This window comes from Oreochromis aureus, linkage group 4 (assembly GCF_013358895.1).
Source record: "Oreochromis aureus strain Israel breed Guangdong linkage group 4, ZZ_aureus, whole genome shotgun sequence".
Taxonomy (NCBI): domain Eukaryota; kingdom Metazoa; phylum Chordata; class Actinopteri; order Cichliformes; family Cichlidae; genus Oreochromis; species Oreochromis aureus.
Genome location: NC_052945.1, coordinates 12,338,848 through 12,353,160, shown reverse-complemented (window position 1 = coordinate 12,353,160; position 14,313 = coordinate 12,338,848). Strand labels below are relative to the sequence as shown.

General features: G+C 39.0%; 1 protein-coding gene across 1 annotated transcript; it reads right to left on the bottom strand.

Moving 5' to 3' along the window:
* Window positions 1–2,739: 2,739 nt before the first annotated feature.
* On the bottom strand, window positions 2,740–13,958 carry LOC116323211 (myosin heavy chain, fast skeletal muscle-like). Its single transcript, XM_039611396.1, has 41 exons — window positions 13,945–13,958; window positions 13,683–13,740; window positions 13,372–13,594; window positions 13,139–13,282; window positions 12,888–13,044; window positions 12,679–12,706; window positions 12,478–12,589; window positions 12,298–12,390; window positions 12,146–12,209; window positions 11,757–11,855; window positions 11,054–11,157; window positions 10,821–10,959; window positions 10,601–10,719; window positions 10,352–10,501; window positions 10,097–10,267; window positions 9,703–10,009; window positions 9,480–9,550; window positions 9,306–9,393; window positions 9,096–9,213; window positions 8,859–8,982; window positions 8,642–8,778; window positions 8,283–8,538; window positions 7,845–8,087; window positions 7,534–7,710; window positions 7,278–7,423; window positions 7,091–7,181; window positions 6,598–6,987; window positions 6,364–6,490; window positions 6,119–6,237; window positions 5,699–5,895; window positions 5,433–5,616; window positions 5,176–5,341; window positions 4,918–5,042; window positions 4,493–4,801; window positions 4,202–4,405; window positions 3,994–4,119; window positions 3,736–3,906; window positions 3,497–3,601; window positions 3,311–3,406; window positions 3,065–3,196; window positions 2,740–2,869 (listed from the first exon to the last, which is right to left on the bottom strand). The coding sequence occupies exons 3-41, from the start codon at window positions 13,573–13,575 to the stop codon at window positions 2,852–2,854; spliced, it is 5,811 nt and encodes a 1,936-aa protein (XP_039467330.1). The 5' UTR covers window positions 13,576–13,594; window positions 13,683–13,740; window positions 13,945–13,958; the 3' UTR covers window positions 2,740–2,851.
* Between the last annotated feature and the right edge of the window lie 355 nt (window positions 13,959–14,313).

The window sequence follows — 14,313 nt, the reverse complement described above, 5'->3', positions numbered from 1 at the left end:
ATTTATTTTTCAACAACACAGAAGTACCCACAAGTACCTATACCTATTGGTAAGGTAAGTCCATGGTCAAATATCAAATGCAGTATGCCGTGTGTTTTCACTGTAATTCCAAGGGCCAGTAGAATTGCAACAAAACTGCAGAGCAGACACGGCATTACAACCAAAAATGGAAACACTTTTTGATCTGCTTTTTATTTAGCCTTAGTAATACAGAAGAACACATTACATACAGTACAGTCTAATGTCGCAGTGGTTTGCTAGGTGTACAGTATTAAGCGTCTTACTTCTTACTTACTAATATCTTAATACTTTGGTGAAAATAATATTGTAGTCCATATCGAGTCATAGATGAGTCACTTTTGCTTGCACTTCTATCTGGACGAGTGCACGGAAATTTCTTAATTACGATGGAGCTACTAACTCTCTCTCATTAGAGAGAGCTAGTGATGAGTACTGTCTGATCACTTAGACATCTATGGATGCCACTAACATGCACAAAATCCCCCAATTTAATTGACAATTCTAGACATGAAGTGTCTGTGATACCTTCACCAATCACAAAGCCTTAAACTCTAATGAGACAAGGACAAGATCCCTTTATTATGGTGAATGAGAAATCCAGTACTCTGCCCAAATGAGAGGTCTGATAACATTATCCATGGCTTCTCCAGAACCTTTCACATGTGTCTCAAGTGCTCAGGATGAAACTGCAGTCATTTGCAGAAAGCACAGAGTGTCAAATGGTGGGCATCATCCTCAGCCTCTCTGGTAGGGTATATGCCAGCATGCTGCAGAGTGTGTATTTTAGTTGAACCTTTAATTCAGGAGGAACAATGCAGTTTTCATCCTAGTCATGGAACACTGGACCTGATATTTGTGCCCTTCTTGCTATTCTTTTTATCCACATCACTTCATTATTATTTTCTTCTGTCACATCTTGCTATCCTGTTGTAGAGGTGAATAAAGTGTCAGGCAGGAACATGAGTTTGAACCTGGAAATCAAAAGGATGATTCTGAATGTTGTCAGTACATATGCCCCACAAGTTGTGTGTCAGTTAGAAAAGAAAAAGGAATTCTGGAGTAAGTTGGAGAAAGTGGTAGAGAGTGTTCCTGGGGAGAGAGTGCTGATTGTATCAGACTTTGACAAATAAAAATGAGCAGAGGTGATTAGGAGGTGTTGGGTAGGTATGGTATTAAGTAGTTAAATGCAGAAGAGCAGATGGTAGTGGGCTTTGTAAAAAAAAAAAAAATGGAAAGGGCTGTTGTGAACAGATATTTCAAGGAGAGGGATGACCATAGGGTGACATTAAAGAGCAGAGGAAAGGTGCACACAGGTGGAGTACATCCTGTGCATAAGGTGTAATTTGAAGGGGACTACAAGGTGGTGTCAGGGGAGTAGTTTTAGTTTTTGACACTGCATCTCATGCTACTTGGGTTACTCAAGTAATTAGTCTACCTCCAGCTCAAAATTTCAAATCCTCTTCTACTCTTCATTTTACTGTGGGGATTGTTGGTCCCCACAAGTATAGTAGTATGCCAATTTCCTGTCCTCACAAAAATGTCTAAACATGTACACACACACACACACACACACACACACACACACACACACACACACACACACACACACACACACACACACACACACACACACACGTGTATAGATAGATGCGCTGTGGGGGAGATTTCAGTTGAGGTAAGCTGTACTGCATGATCCGAAATAGAAAGTAGAAAGGCACCACCAAGTGTGGCCTTATATGTGAGTGAGCATTGCAGTATTATATCAGTGACACTGTTTTATGTTGACTTGCACTGCTTTAAATTCAACTTATATTTTTAAAAGCTAACTGGATATCGGTCCGTCTTTTTTAACTGCTTTGCCTTTCTCACAAGTAAATGTATACCAGAGTTGCATATATAGAGCAGTGCAGCTGCAAAAACTATCCAGAAAAAAATATGTGATGTTATTATGGCAGTTGTTGAGTATACCTATTAAAGTTTGGTAATAAGATTAATTTGGACATTTTAATATAAACACATATATACAGCTCTGTCTGAAGGAATATTTTTATAACTGTAAATAGATTGGATGTAGAAGTCAATCTCAGCTATGATCAGTTTTTGACTGTGAATTTGTGGTAATATTTAGCCTAAAACCTTTAACTTGCTAAAGATGCTGAATGGCATATTGTTCTACAGAGAATTTTTTAATTACCCACCCAAAGCACTGAATTCAGTTGTTTCAAAAACTTCCATGGCAACACATGTTTAAAATCAAGAACCTAGGCATGCAGTCTTCTTCTCCAATCATTTATTGCAGAACGGGTCTCGCTCAGGAGCTCAGTGAATTCCAACATCATTGTCTGACCTTACAAATATATTTCTGGAAGAATGGTTGAAAATTCCCATAGATACATTCCTAAAACTTGTGGAAAGCCAGAACAGCTGAAGCCGTTATAGCTGCAAAGAGTGAGCTGACATCAGGCATTACGAAAAATGTATATTAAAAGTATCTTGGTTTGTGTGAAATGTGTTTTCTTTTAAAGGTTAACTTAACACTGCCATCACTAATGCTGAACACAAGAAGGGAGAACACTAAGGAAAAAGTGCTGTCCTCATTTCACAGGACGATGTCCTGTAGGTATGAATCACGATTATTCTGAAGAAACTATCGTGTTAAAAATTGTATATGTGAATGTGACTTTTTTTTAGAACAAAGAATAAATTAAACTCTTTACATTTCATGAAATCATAATGAAAGGGTTTATTGAATTAATACATCATAAGCAGACAATTTAACAGCTAGTTCATATTTTATGAACACTGCCAAAAAGTTCCAGAAGAATGTGTCTTATTCAGCGATTTCACCCTGAAAAAAATAATGAAAGGTAAAATTATTCAACACATATTATCAACATTAAAACAATTCATTCTACATTGTAAATACAGTATCTACACTCTTTTCTCTCTTCAATTCACAGAAAATTATTAACATAAAGCTCTTATATCAAACAACTCCATTAAACAATGGTAAATTTTGTGTAAAATGAATTACATGAATTACCTTTCCAGCATCACGGCTCTTGACTCTCAGTTTGTTGACCTGAGATTCAGCAATGTCAGCACGTTCCTGAGCTTCCTCCATCTCATGCTGGACCTTTCTCAGTCTGGACATGTGGGTGTTGGCCTGTTCCTCCTGTTCAGTGCAACAATATGTTTTATTTAAAAATATATCTGGTCATATATGAGAGATATTTCAGTTATAAAGTTGTGCATTCCATATGTAAAGATCACAAAACATTTTACTCACAGCCTCCTCAGCCTGTCTCTTGTAAGCCTTGACTTTGAGCTGCAGTTTGTCCACCAGATCCTGAAGTCTGACCAAATTCTTCTTGTCCTCCTCAGTCTGCATAAACAACAAACTGTTACTGACAGCTAAAGACGAAAGAATTTAGGAACTTAAATGTAATAAATATTTAGGTAAATGTGTAATCACCTGGTAGGTGAGCTCCTTCACTCTCCTCTCATATTTACGGACTCCTTTAACAGCATCAGCTCCACGTCTCTGCTCAGCTTCAACTTCAGTTTCTAGTTCACGGACCTTTAATGCCATGATAAGTAATCAGCTTTTAATAAATATTAAGAGTAGAAAGAAAATGGGTGGAGATCATGTGATGGCATCAAAGTGTTTATTTAATACTTGAATAATAACTCAAGAATATATGCAGTACATACCCTGGACTCCAGTTTCTGGAGCTGCTTCTTGCCACCCTTCATGGCGAGGCTCTCTGCCTCATCCAGACGGTGCTGCAGGTCCTTGACTGTGACCTCCAGGTTCTTCTTCATCCTCTCCAGGTGAGCACTGGTGTCCTGCTCCTTCTTCAGTTCCTCAGCCATCATGGCAGCCTGAAATTATGGGTGGTGTTGGGATTATTGATCAAGCATGAACAAGAAATTTGAAAAGAAAAGAAGGCTTGTAAAGTACTAACTTACATCAGTGATAGCCTTTTTGGCCTTCTCCTCAGCATTTCTTGCTTCTTGAACAGCATCATCCACCTCACCCTGAACCTGGACAAGGTCAGCCTCCAGCTTCTTCTTGGTGTTCAAAAGACTGGTGTTCTGAATGAAAGAGAAACAGTTTTAATGATGTGATTCTCACTCTCTGATGTCTCAAAGTTCTTGTAAAGTAATGAACACCAACCTGAGAGTGAAGCAGTCCAACACGCTCGCTAGCATCAACCAACTCCTGCTCAGCTACTTTGCGTCCTCTCTCTGTCTGCTCCAGAGCGGCTCTCAGCTCCTCAATCTCAGCCACCATCAGACCATTTCTGCGCTCCACCATGGCGACCTGCTCCTTCATGTCTTCCTGTCCTCTGATTGCGTCATCCAGGTGCAGTTGGGCATCCTGATTTCAAACAAACAAAAGATATTATCACTGTATGCTTTTAGGTTAATAAAAAAACACACACACACAAATGATCTACCAACTCACCTTGAGCTGTCCTTGGACATTCCTCAGTTGTTTCTGGGCCTCAGCAGCCTGTCTGTTGGCATGGCTCAGCTGAATCTCCATCTCATTCAGGTCTCCCTCCATCTTCTTCTTGACTCTCAGGGCATCATTCCTGCTCCTGACCTCAGCATCAAGAGTGCTCTGCATGGAGTCAATCACCCTCTGGCTGTTCCTCTTGATCTGCTCCATCTCCTCATCCTTCTCTGCCAGCTTCCTGTCAATCTCACCTTTTACCTGGTTTAGCTCAAGCTGAATACGAAGTATCTTGGCCTCCTCATGCTCCAGAGTTCCCTTTAAATAAATGTAACAACTGTTACTAATGAATCTCTTAATAATATGAATTGCACAGACTAGGACTAATTTTTTTTTAGGAAAATACATATTTTTGTAATATATGAATACATTACCTCAGCTTCCTCCAGAGCTGTCTGAATTTCAGACTTCTCAGTCTCAACAGTCTTCTTGGCCTTTTCCAGCTCATGGATGCTCTTTCCTGTCTCACCAATCTGCTCAGTCAGATCTGAGATCTCCTCTACAGAGCAAACACAGCCAAGAGTTAGAGTACTTGGAGCTGACATATGCAAATGTTTTTGCCACAACATAACATATGAATGAATATAAACATTAGAATCATATCCATATGATCTATAGCAAGATAAGCATACGCTGCAGGTTCTTGTTCTCTCTCTTCATGGTCTCAAGATGATCCAGAGCCTCTTCATATGAGTTCTTCATCTTGAACAACTCAGTGCTGAGAGAACGAGCCTCCTTTTGTGCTCCTTCCAGCTCTGCCTGGCTCTCCTCATACTTCTGCTTCCATTCTGCCAGGACCTAGATCAATTAAAAATAAATTAATTAAATAATTAGTTGTTGTAATGGGTGTATTTCTCCTTTGATGACAGAGGTTATGTTTAAACTTTACCTTATCAAAGTTCCTCTGCTTCTTGTCAAGGTTGGCAGCCAGAGAATTAGCTCTCTCCACATCAATCATGAGGTCCTCCACCTCACCCTGCAGCCTCTGCTTGGTCTTCTCCAGTGAGGCACACTTGGAGTTCACAGCCTCAATGGATTCCTCAGCGTCCTGCAGGCGCTGGGCAAGCTTTTTCCTGTTGTTAAAATAATTTTGTATTGATCAAGAGTGAAACAACTGTATAAACTAATTTAAACAATGAAAGCATCATGACTTACTTGGCTTCCTCCAGCTCCTCAGTGCGCTGGATAGCATCAGTCTCATATTTGGATCGCCACTGAGCCACCTCACTGTTAGCCTTGGACATTCCTCGCTGCAGCTCAGCCTTGGCCTCCTGCTCCTCCTCAAACTGCTCTCTGAGCAGATCACAGTCATGACGTGCTGACTGAACAGCATGAGCCAGGGCGTTCTTGGCCTGTTGAAGTGAGAGTTGATTTCAGATTTCAATATTTTATTGTTCAAATCAATTTAAAAGTCTAATGCTGAGAGGATAACAAATTTAAGAGGTAAAACCTAAGAAAGAAATTAAAGGATAATCTGTCTTAGAGTTACTGAGTGTCTCTGTAACTGATTAAAACTTGTCTCTGTTTTTATTAGTAAGTGCCGAAATTGAAAAGAAGATAGAAAATAGTTCAGACCTTCAATTCCTCCTCAACGTGTCTCTTCAGCTCCTCAATCTGCTGAGTGAAGGCCTGCTTGCCCCTTGTGAGCTGAGAAACAAGAGCTTCTTTCTCCTCAAGCTGGCGTCCGAACTCACCTGTAAATATCACACATGTATTAGGCCCAGTTTGTTCCATTTCACCCACTGATTGGTTGTAGTTTTACGTACCTCTAAATGACAAATTTCCAGAGACAGACTGTTTTTTTGTTGTACATCACTTACCATTCTCTGTTTGTAGTCTCGCCTTCTGTGCATTAATGTCATTCAACTGACGAACATTCTCATCGTTTTTGGCTTTGAGTTCACTTAGTTGATCCTCAAGAGTCCTGCACATTTTCTCCAAGTTGCCCTGTCAACAAGTAATGTCATATCCATGTTAACAGTTAATGAGCCGCTTTGGCGGTCCTGAAATGCAAAACAAAAAAAAAATCTGTTCTCTATAAACAATGTCAACACCTTTGCTTTAGCAACAGCCTCCATGTTGCTGGAGAGGTCATCGATCTCCATCTTGTACTCGCTCTTCTCTTTCTCCAGCTTCTGTTTGACACGCTGAAGGTTGTCGATCTGCTCTCCGAGCTCTGCAACAGTGTCAGCCTGCTTCTTACGGAGAGCTGCTGCAGTAGCTTCATGCTGCAGAGTTGATTCCTCAAGATCACGACGCAGTTTCTGGAACTCAGCCTCTCGCTTCTTGTTCATCTCAATCTGAGCAGCTGTTGCTCCACCAGCTTCCTCGAGCCTCTCGCTGATCTCTTCAAGCTCCCTGGAGAGGTCGGCTCTCTGCTTCTCTACCTTAGCCCGAGCTGCCCTCTCAGCCTCAATCTCCTCTTCCAGCTCCTCAATACGAGCCTAGTTTAAAATTATTTGGATTTATCGATTAGAACCTAAACTTAATTAGGTTTATGAATTATGATGAACAATATTCTTTATGAACACTGGTCGTTAGTGTTACCTGAAGTTCTTTGATCTTCTTCTGAAGTTGAGCACCAAGAGACTGCTCATCTTCAATTTTGCTGAGAAGTTGGCTAATTTCAAAGTCCTTCCTTGGTGTGGAAGAAGAAAGGTTTTACGATCATAGTCCATATGATTATTGCAATGCAGTGTGTGAAAAGAAAATTATTTACAAAAAAAGCCCCTACTTCTTGATTTTCTCGTCAGACTGCTGCTTGTCATTCTCCAGATCCATTATGGATTCCTGGGCCAGTTTCAGATCTCCCTCCAGCTTCCTCTTGGCTCTCTCAAGGTCCATGCGGAGCTTCTTCTCTTGCTCCAGTGAACCCTCAAGCTATAAAATCATGTCAGTTGATTCAAGTGGTTGGAAAGACAATGATTTAGTACTAAAATTCTTTCCATAAAAAACAAAAAACAAACACATCATTATTATAGTTTTCTTACATCATCAACTTGCTGTTCCAGCTTTGTCTTGGACTTGGTCAGAGTGTTGACTTTGTCCTCCTCTGCCTGGAGATCATCCAGTGTTTGCTGATGTGCCTCTTGTAAGGCTTTCTTCTCCTTAGTTAACTTGGCAATTGACTCATCTTGAGATGCCATCTCCTCTGTCAGGTTTTTCACCTGACATAATGTGTATACATTAAGTTTCATTTTGTTCAAGAATTTGCTGAATATTTGAACGTTTAAGGTGTGTATTCAAAGAACAACATTACATGCTTTACTTGAACTAAGAATACAATCAATATGAACTGAACCTTGTTTTCTGTGGCATGTTTCTCCTTCTCCACTTTGGCCAAGGTGAGCTCCAAGTCATCAATGTCCTTCTTCAGCTCAGAGCATTCATCCTCCAGCTTCCTCTTCTTAGCAGTCAGCTCAGCATTGATTTCCTCTTCATCCTCCAGTCTCTCACTTGTCTCTTTGAGTTTGGCCTCGAGCTGGATCTTGCTCTTAATGAGCCCCTCACACCTTTCTTCAGCATCAGAGAGATTGTCAACTTCCTATAATACATGTTGAACACACAAGTTAGATTATTTGTGAGTCACATTGTCCTAGTTTTTTCTTGATCGTAATTTTAACTACACTTTTGTTTTAGCAAATAAATAATCAGAGGATGAGACAAACATGTGGTCCTTTTATATCTAACGTATATACCTGAACTATAGGTGTAATATATACTTTTCTCTGCTACTTACTGCAGCCACTTGAAGTTGCAGGTCATTCTTCTCCTGCAGCAGGCCGACCATCTTCTCTTCCAGTTCCTTCTTCTTGGCCAGAGCAGTAGCCAGGTCTGTCTGCATCTTCTCATAGTTCTCCTTCATGTTCTGGAGCTCCTTCTCAGTCTCAGCACTCTTCAGAAGAGGCTTGATCTTGAAGTACAGTTTCAGCCATGGCCAGTTCTTGACATTCATGAAAGAACGGATGTTGTACTGGATGGAGAAGATAGATTCTCTAAAAACCAAACATGAGATTGTTACTTTTTGCATCGTAGGATCTTATTATGAGGAAGGAAATAAAAAAGAGAATACAATAGAGTTTAGTATGATAATGTTACCTCCTCTCCATCATCTTCACAAACTCTTTCCTCATGACGTATCCTCTGCAGAGAGCCTGAGTCATGGTCACCAGCTCAGCCAGTTTCTCATCTCTCATCTCCTCAAGAGTGCCCAGCAGACCAGCTTTGAAGAACACCTATTTAATCATTGAAAACATAAGTACAAGTGCAGATCGATAGTGTTTTTTTTAATGTCTGTTAATATAATGAAGTGTACCTTAGTGTGCCCAAACATGTACTGTGTGTGATCCACATCAATGGAGCCAAGCAGCTTCTCTGAAGCTTTCTTGTTGTCAATGAACTGTCCCTCAGGGATGACACTGGCATTCAACACTTTGTATCTTCAAGAGAGAATCATGTTGTTACTTGGATTTTTCTTCCATCATATTCAAGTTTGTCCTTTACAACAACAATGAAACCATTTCTGCTTTGTAATACAGTAATGTGCTGTCACCTCTGCTTGAAGTCACCATAGAGGATTCTGCTGGGGAAACCCTTTCTGCAGATTCTGATGCCCTCCAGTACACCGTTACACCTCAGCTGGTGGATGACCAGGAAGTTCTCCATAAGACCTGAGAGTCAGAAATGTATAACATTTCAAAACTTTCTTTATTTCACTCTGTCATTTTTGCAGTTAATAGTACTGTGGGGTCCTGTGGGGTACCTGGGGTCTTTGTCTCATTGGGAATCAAGCAACGGACAAAGTGAGGATGAGTGCTTCTTAAGTTGGTCATCAGCTTGGCCAGATTCTCCTGTAGATCAGCATCATTAGATAATAGGTTAATACTATTTAAAAATGAGCATTTAATTTTTTTTTTAAATATAAATCTATACATACTCTGAAAAGAGCAGACACAGTCTGAAAGGAACCGCCCTTCTTCTTACCACCTTTTTTGCCACCACCAGCCTCTGTTTTCATAAACAGTAAATTTCATTATTGGAATTGGAAAAATATTTTTCACAGTATACATATTAGCCTGCAGTATGCACATTATAGTTATTACACAGATACATACTATCTGTACTGGACACTGGAATTTGTGAGCACTTTTGTTTCTTACCTTCACCTCCAGCATGGGCTGCGTAAAGGAGGCACATCAGTTTGTTTGATGACTTCTGGTAGAGCTGAACAACTGAGTCATTCAGTGGGTCCTTGTTCTTGTCCAGCCAGCCAGAGATATTGTAGTCCACTGTACCAGCATAGTGAACCAGGGAGAAGTGTGCCTCAGCCTTGCCCTTTGCAGGCTTTGGCTTCTCAAAGCATTTGGTCTTGCCAAGATGCTGATCGTGCAGCTTGTTCTTGAAAGTTGTGTCAGAGGCCTTGGGGAACATGCACTCCTCTTCAAGGATGGAGAAGATGCCCATTGGCTGAGAAAATGTCACATGTCATATTAAAATTTCAACATAGGTAACATATGCAGCCATATGTACATTTCTTCCAGAGTAGCTGTTTACCTTCTCAATAAGCTCAATGCAGGCAGCCAAGTCCATACCAAAGTCAATGAACTCCCATTGAATGCCCTCTTTCTTGTACTCCTCTTGCTCCAGGACAAACATGTGATGGTTGAAAAACTGTTGCAGTTTCTCATTGGTGAAGTTGATGCAGAGTTGCTCCAAGCTGTTGAACTGTAACGTTACAAACATGTTTAATTTCATGACAATACAGTGTTTAACATTTAGCAAATGTGGTGAAATGTCTCAAGTGCTCACATCAAAGATCTCAAATCCAGCGATATCCAGCACTCCAATGAAGAACTGTCTGGGCTGCTTTGTGTCCAGCATCTCATTGATACGGATAACCATCCACAAGAACATTTTCTCATAGACAGATTTGCACAGAGCTGAGACAGCATTGTTGACCTGCCAAACAAGAATTTATAATTATACAAAACCATATGAATACAGCTATAATGTTTATAATTATAATATGATAATAAAAGTCTCCCTTTTTTTAATTACCTGTGGGACAGTCTGACCTTTGGTCACCATCTCATTGCCAACCTTGACTCTTGGGTAGCACAAAGCTTTCAGCATATCAGCCGAGTTCAGGCCCAATAGGTACGCAATCTTGTCAGCCACTGTTGGATTAAACAATATATCATACCCAATAGATACACTTCAGTTATTTGTCCATTATACAAAATTTTCACAATAAAAATCATATTATTTTGTCAATTACCCTCAGTGCCATCAGGTTCAGCCTGCTCCTCACGCTGCTTTTGCTTAAATTTCATGTTGCCATGATGCATCACAGCACCAGTCAGCTTGTAGATGCTTAACTTCTCTTCAGCAGTAAAGCCTAAGATGTCAATAGCAGTCTGTACGACACAAGAATGAAATCAACAATTTTTTTTTTTTTAAACACTTCATTTTTAGTTAAGTATACAAATCCAAAGACAAATGCGATTTTACATCTGTTGCAATGAACTCCTCCACATCATTGATGCTCTTCACTGTGATTTCACCCTGACTGATCATTGGGTAGTCATATGGGTTGGTTGTGATCAGAAGAGCCTCTGTAAAATGCAATACCGAAAATCAATGAGGTTTTCTTAGGATATTGTTTACAATCTTTTCAAACATGAAATGGGAAACAAAGCCTTCCGCCTTTATATTCAGGAGAAAGACATGTTTGTTACTTTGAAGATCATGCTTAAAAATTCATCTTTAAATTAGCTTATGGTTAAGAATGGATCAGGTCAGAGTAAAACATCCCCTAGTTGTGTACCCCTCTCTGAGCCTGGGTTTGGAGAGTTTTGGTTTTCTTGTTAAAATGCAGTTCTTCTATTCCACCATTGCCAAGTTTCGGCTCATAGGCAATTCTCATCATCGGTTGGGGTTTTCTCTTTAATACCTCAGGGTTTATACATTACCATTTAATATCTGATATTGTGCAAAAATTAACTTGTATTTTAATACTATAATTAAATAAATAATTAGTTAATATTGATTAATTATAATTAATGCACTATATTTTAATAGTGCAATTAATAGTCATTATATACTGGTATACAAAATTTAAAAATATTGTTGTTGTTATATGAACTGTCCATATATAGTTGAATTCAATTCAATCAACGTTAGTTAGTGTCAGAAATAATTAAATTTGTCATACCCAGGAGCTCAGGCTTGTGGCCTGTCATCAGCTGATAGAAGATATGGTAGCTTCTCTCAGCAGACAACTGGAAGGTGACACGGGACTTCTCCAGCAGATCTACAAACAACAAATTCAGTTTGAGAGTGTAGACATGTCATGTAGACATGAGGCATGACAGACTAACATTTCATGTCAAGCCTACCATTTTCATAGTTTATCAAAAGATAGTCATGGGAGTGATTTCAATTCTATTACTTTACTTATTACATAATTTACTAATTATGTACCCCAGTCTTTTTTTTATGTACTGCATTGAACTAAATATATAAATATAAAGTAAATTGAATTGAGTAGTTAAGAAACATTTCTAGCACAGATAAGTACAATTTAGACTGGTTCAAACTTACATGTTTCAATATCAGCTGAAGACAGCTTGCCAGTAGTACCGAAGTGAATCCTGATGAATTTACCCTAGAGTGGAAAATCTTTATTAGCATGATCTTTTCTGAAAGCATATAGTAAATATCTGACTTACTTTAACTCAGTCTTAATCACTTACAAAACGAGAGGAGTTGTCATTCCTCACAGTCTTGGCATTACCGTAGGCCTCCAAAAGAGGGTTGGCAGCAACAATTTGGTCCTCAAGGGAGCCCTGCAAGAATATATTGTGTTTATGTGAGCTGAAGTTTCTATTTTATTTTTCTGTTGCAAGTAGCTTGATACTAAATAAAGAATCTACCTGCATTTTGCCAGGTGTTGGCTCAGCCTTCTTACCACCAAGAGCTGCAATTGTTGCAAAGTACTGGATGACACGTTTGGTGTTGACAGTCTTTCCTGCACCAGATTCTCCACTGGGGTTTATGGGACACATTGTTAAATTTCAGCTTCAGTATCTTAAAGTTTTGTATAGATTTTACACACAGATTTGTAATATACTCACGTAATCAGGACAGACTGGTTCTCACGATCTAAAATAAAAGCATACAAGCTTCATGAATTCTGCTTTTCCTGAATAATTATATGATTAATTAGTATCTAAGTGCTAAGAAACTATTTATTTGCAAGGATTAATGACTACTTCAATAAAGTGAAATTTAAGGTAATGTCTATAATTTGTATTAAAACTTATTAACAGTAAATCGAGCTTACCAGTGAGCATGAACTGATAGGCATTGTCAGAGATGGAGAAGATGTGGGGTGGAGCCTCAATCCTCTTCTTCCCTCTATATGCTGCTACACATGTAGCATCATATACAGGAAGCCACTTGTAGGGATTGACGACAACGCAGAACAACCCAGAGTAGGTCTGTATCATAAAGAATAAATCATATTTAAACATTTACAGATCAGCATGATATTTTCATTTTACACACAGCAAACATAGGAAAGTGAAAACTTACGTAGATCATCCATGATGCATAACGCTCTTTGAGGTTAAACAGCACAGCTGGCTCATTAAGGTGGGTCATCATGGCCATGTCTTCCATCTTATCAAACTTTGGAGGGTTTCTAGGGTGGATGTCATCCTCCTTTACAGTGACCGTCTGAATAGAAAATCTAAATCAGCATCAACTTTTACAATTACACAATGTATATTAAACACATGAATGAAGTACATCGATTATTCATCTACCTGTCCTCCCTCTGTCTCAACAGTGGCTTTACCACCCTCCTTCTTGACAAGTTTGCCCTTGACATACATCTCTTCAGGAACAACCACAAAGAAGGCCGTCTTGGCATCAAATGGAGCAGTCTGGGCTTCAATCCTCTCCCTCTCTGGCTTACGGAGGTAAATGGCCGCCGCGCCATACTGCTCCATCTCCGCGTCAGTGCTCATGGTGGCACTTTAACTGAGACTGAAAATATGATCAATTGAAACATAAATCATATGTTTATTATGCAACCCACAATTAATCTCCATTGTTTTGGTTTTATGGAATTTACCTCGGCTGATGCAAACAGAAATTCCTTGGTATCCTGTGATCCCGTGTATGTCAAGGCGCTATAAAATAAGGTTAAAGGTAGATTAGTGTACTTTTTATATTGACTTGTAAATATTGTAAAAGACTTCAAGAATATATTTAAAAACAAAATGTTTACAAAAATGTATCAGTGAGTAAAATAATTTAAGTAACTGATTACCAAAACATGTAATCTATTAACTCACAGCAGAGACATGGCAGAGGAACATTTTGACTCTACTCACCTGCCTTAGAAGCCTTTCAGTTAGAGCAAACACTCAGAGCTGCTGCTTTTATACACATCGGATCTGCTTCCTCAGCATTTGCAGCTCACTCAGTTTGGTCAGGATTCTCTGACACCTTGCTGGTTGATATGGTCAAAAATAAGCTAATTATCATGCGTCATTTTCTACATATCAAATTACCATTTTACAGAGGATTTTAATAATAATACATACAATAATAATTATATACACATTTTATTTCTTTATTTTATTTAAAAACAAATGATATGTAATAATAATGGCAGATTAATTACATTAAACTTAAATGGCATCAACTCAAATCTTTCTTTTGCAATAGTGCACAAAATATTAAAACTACTTTTACAATCA

Bases quoted from the DNA above. Each gene is read 5' to 3' on its own strand.
- LOC116323211 (XM_039611396.1), bottom strand. From the start codon at position 13,575: ATGAGCACTGACGCGGAGATGGAGCAGTATGGCGCGGCGGCCATTTAC. The intron at 7,711-7,844 runs GTTCAGTTCATA...ACATTATGTCAG, and splicing joins AACATGCCACAGAAAACAAG to GTGAAAAACCTGACAGAGGA. The intron at 5,342-5,432 runs GTAAAGTTTAAA...TAATTGATCTAG, and splicing joins AGCAGAGGAACTTTGATAAG to GTCCTGGCAGAATGGAAGCA.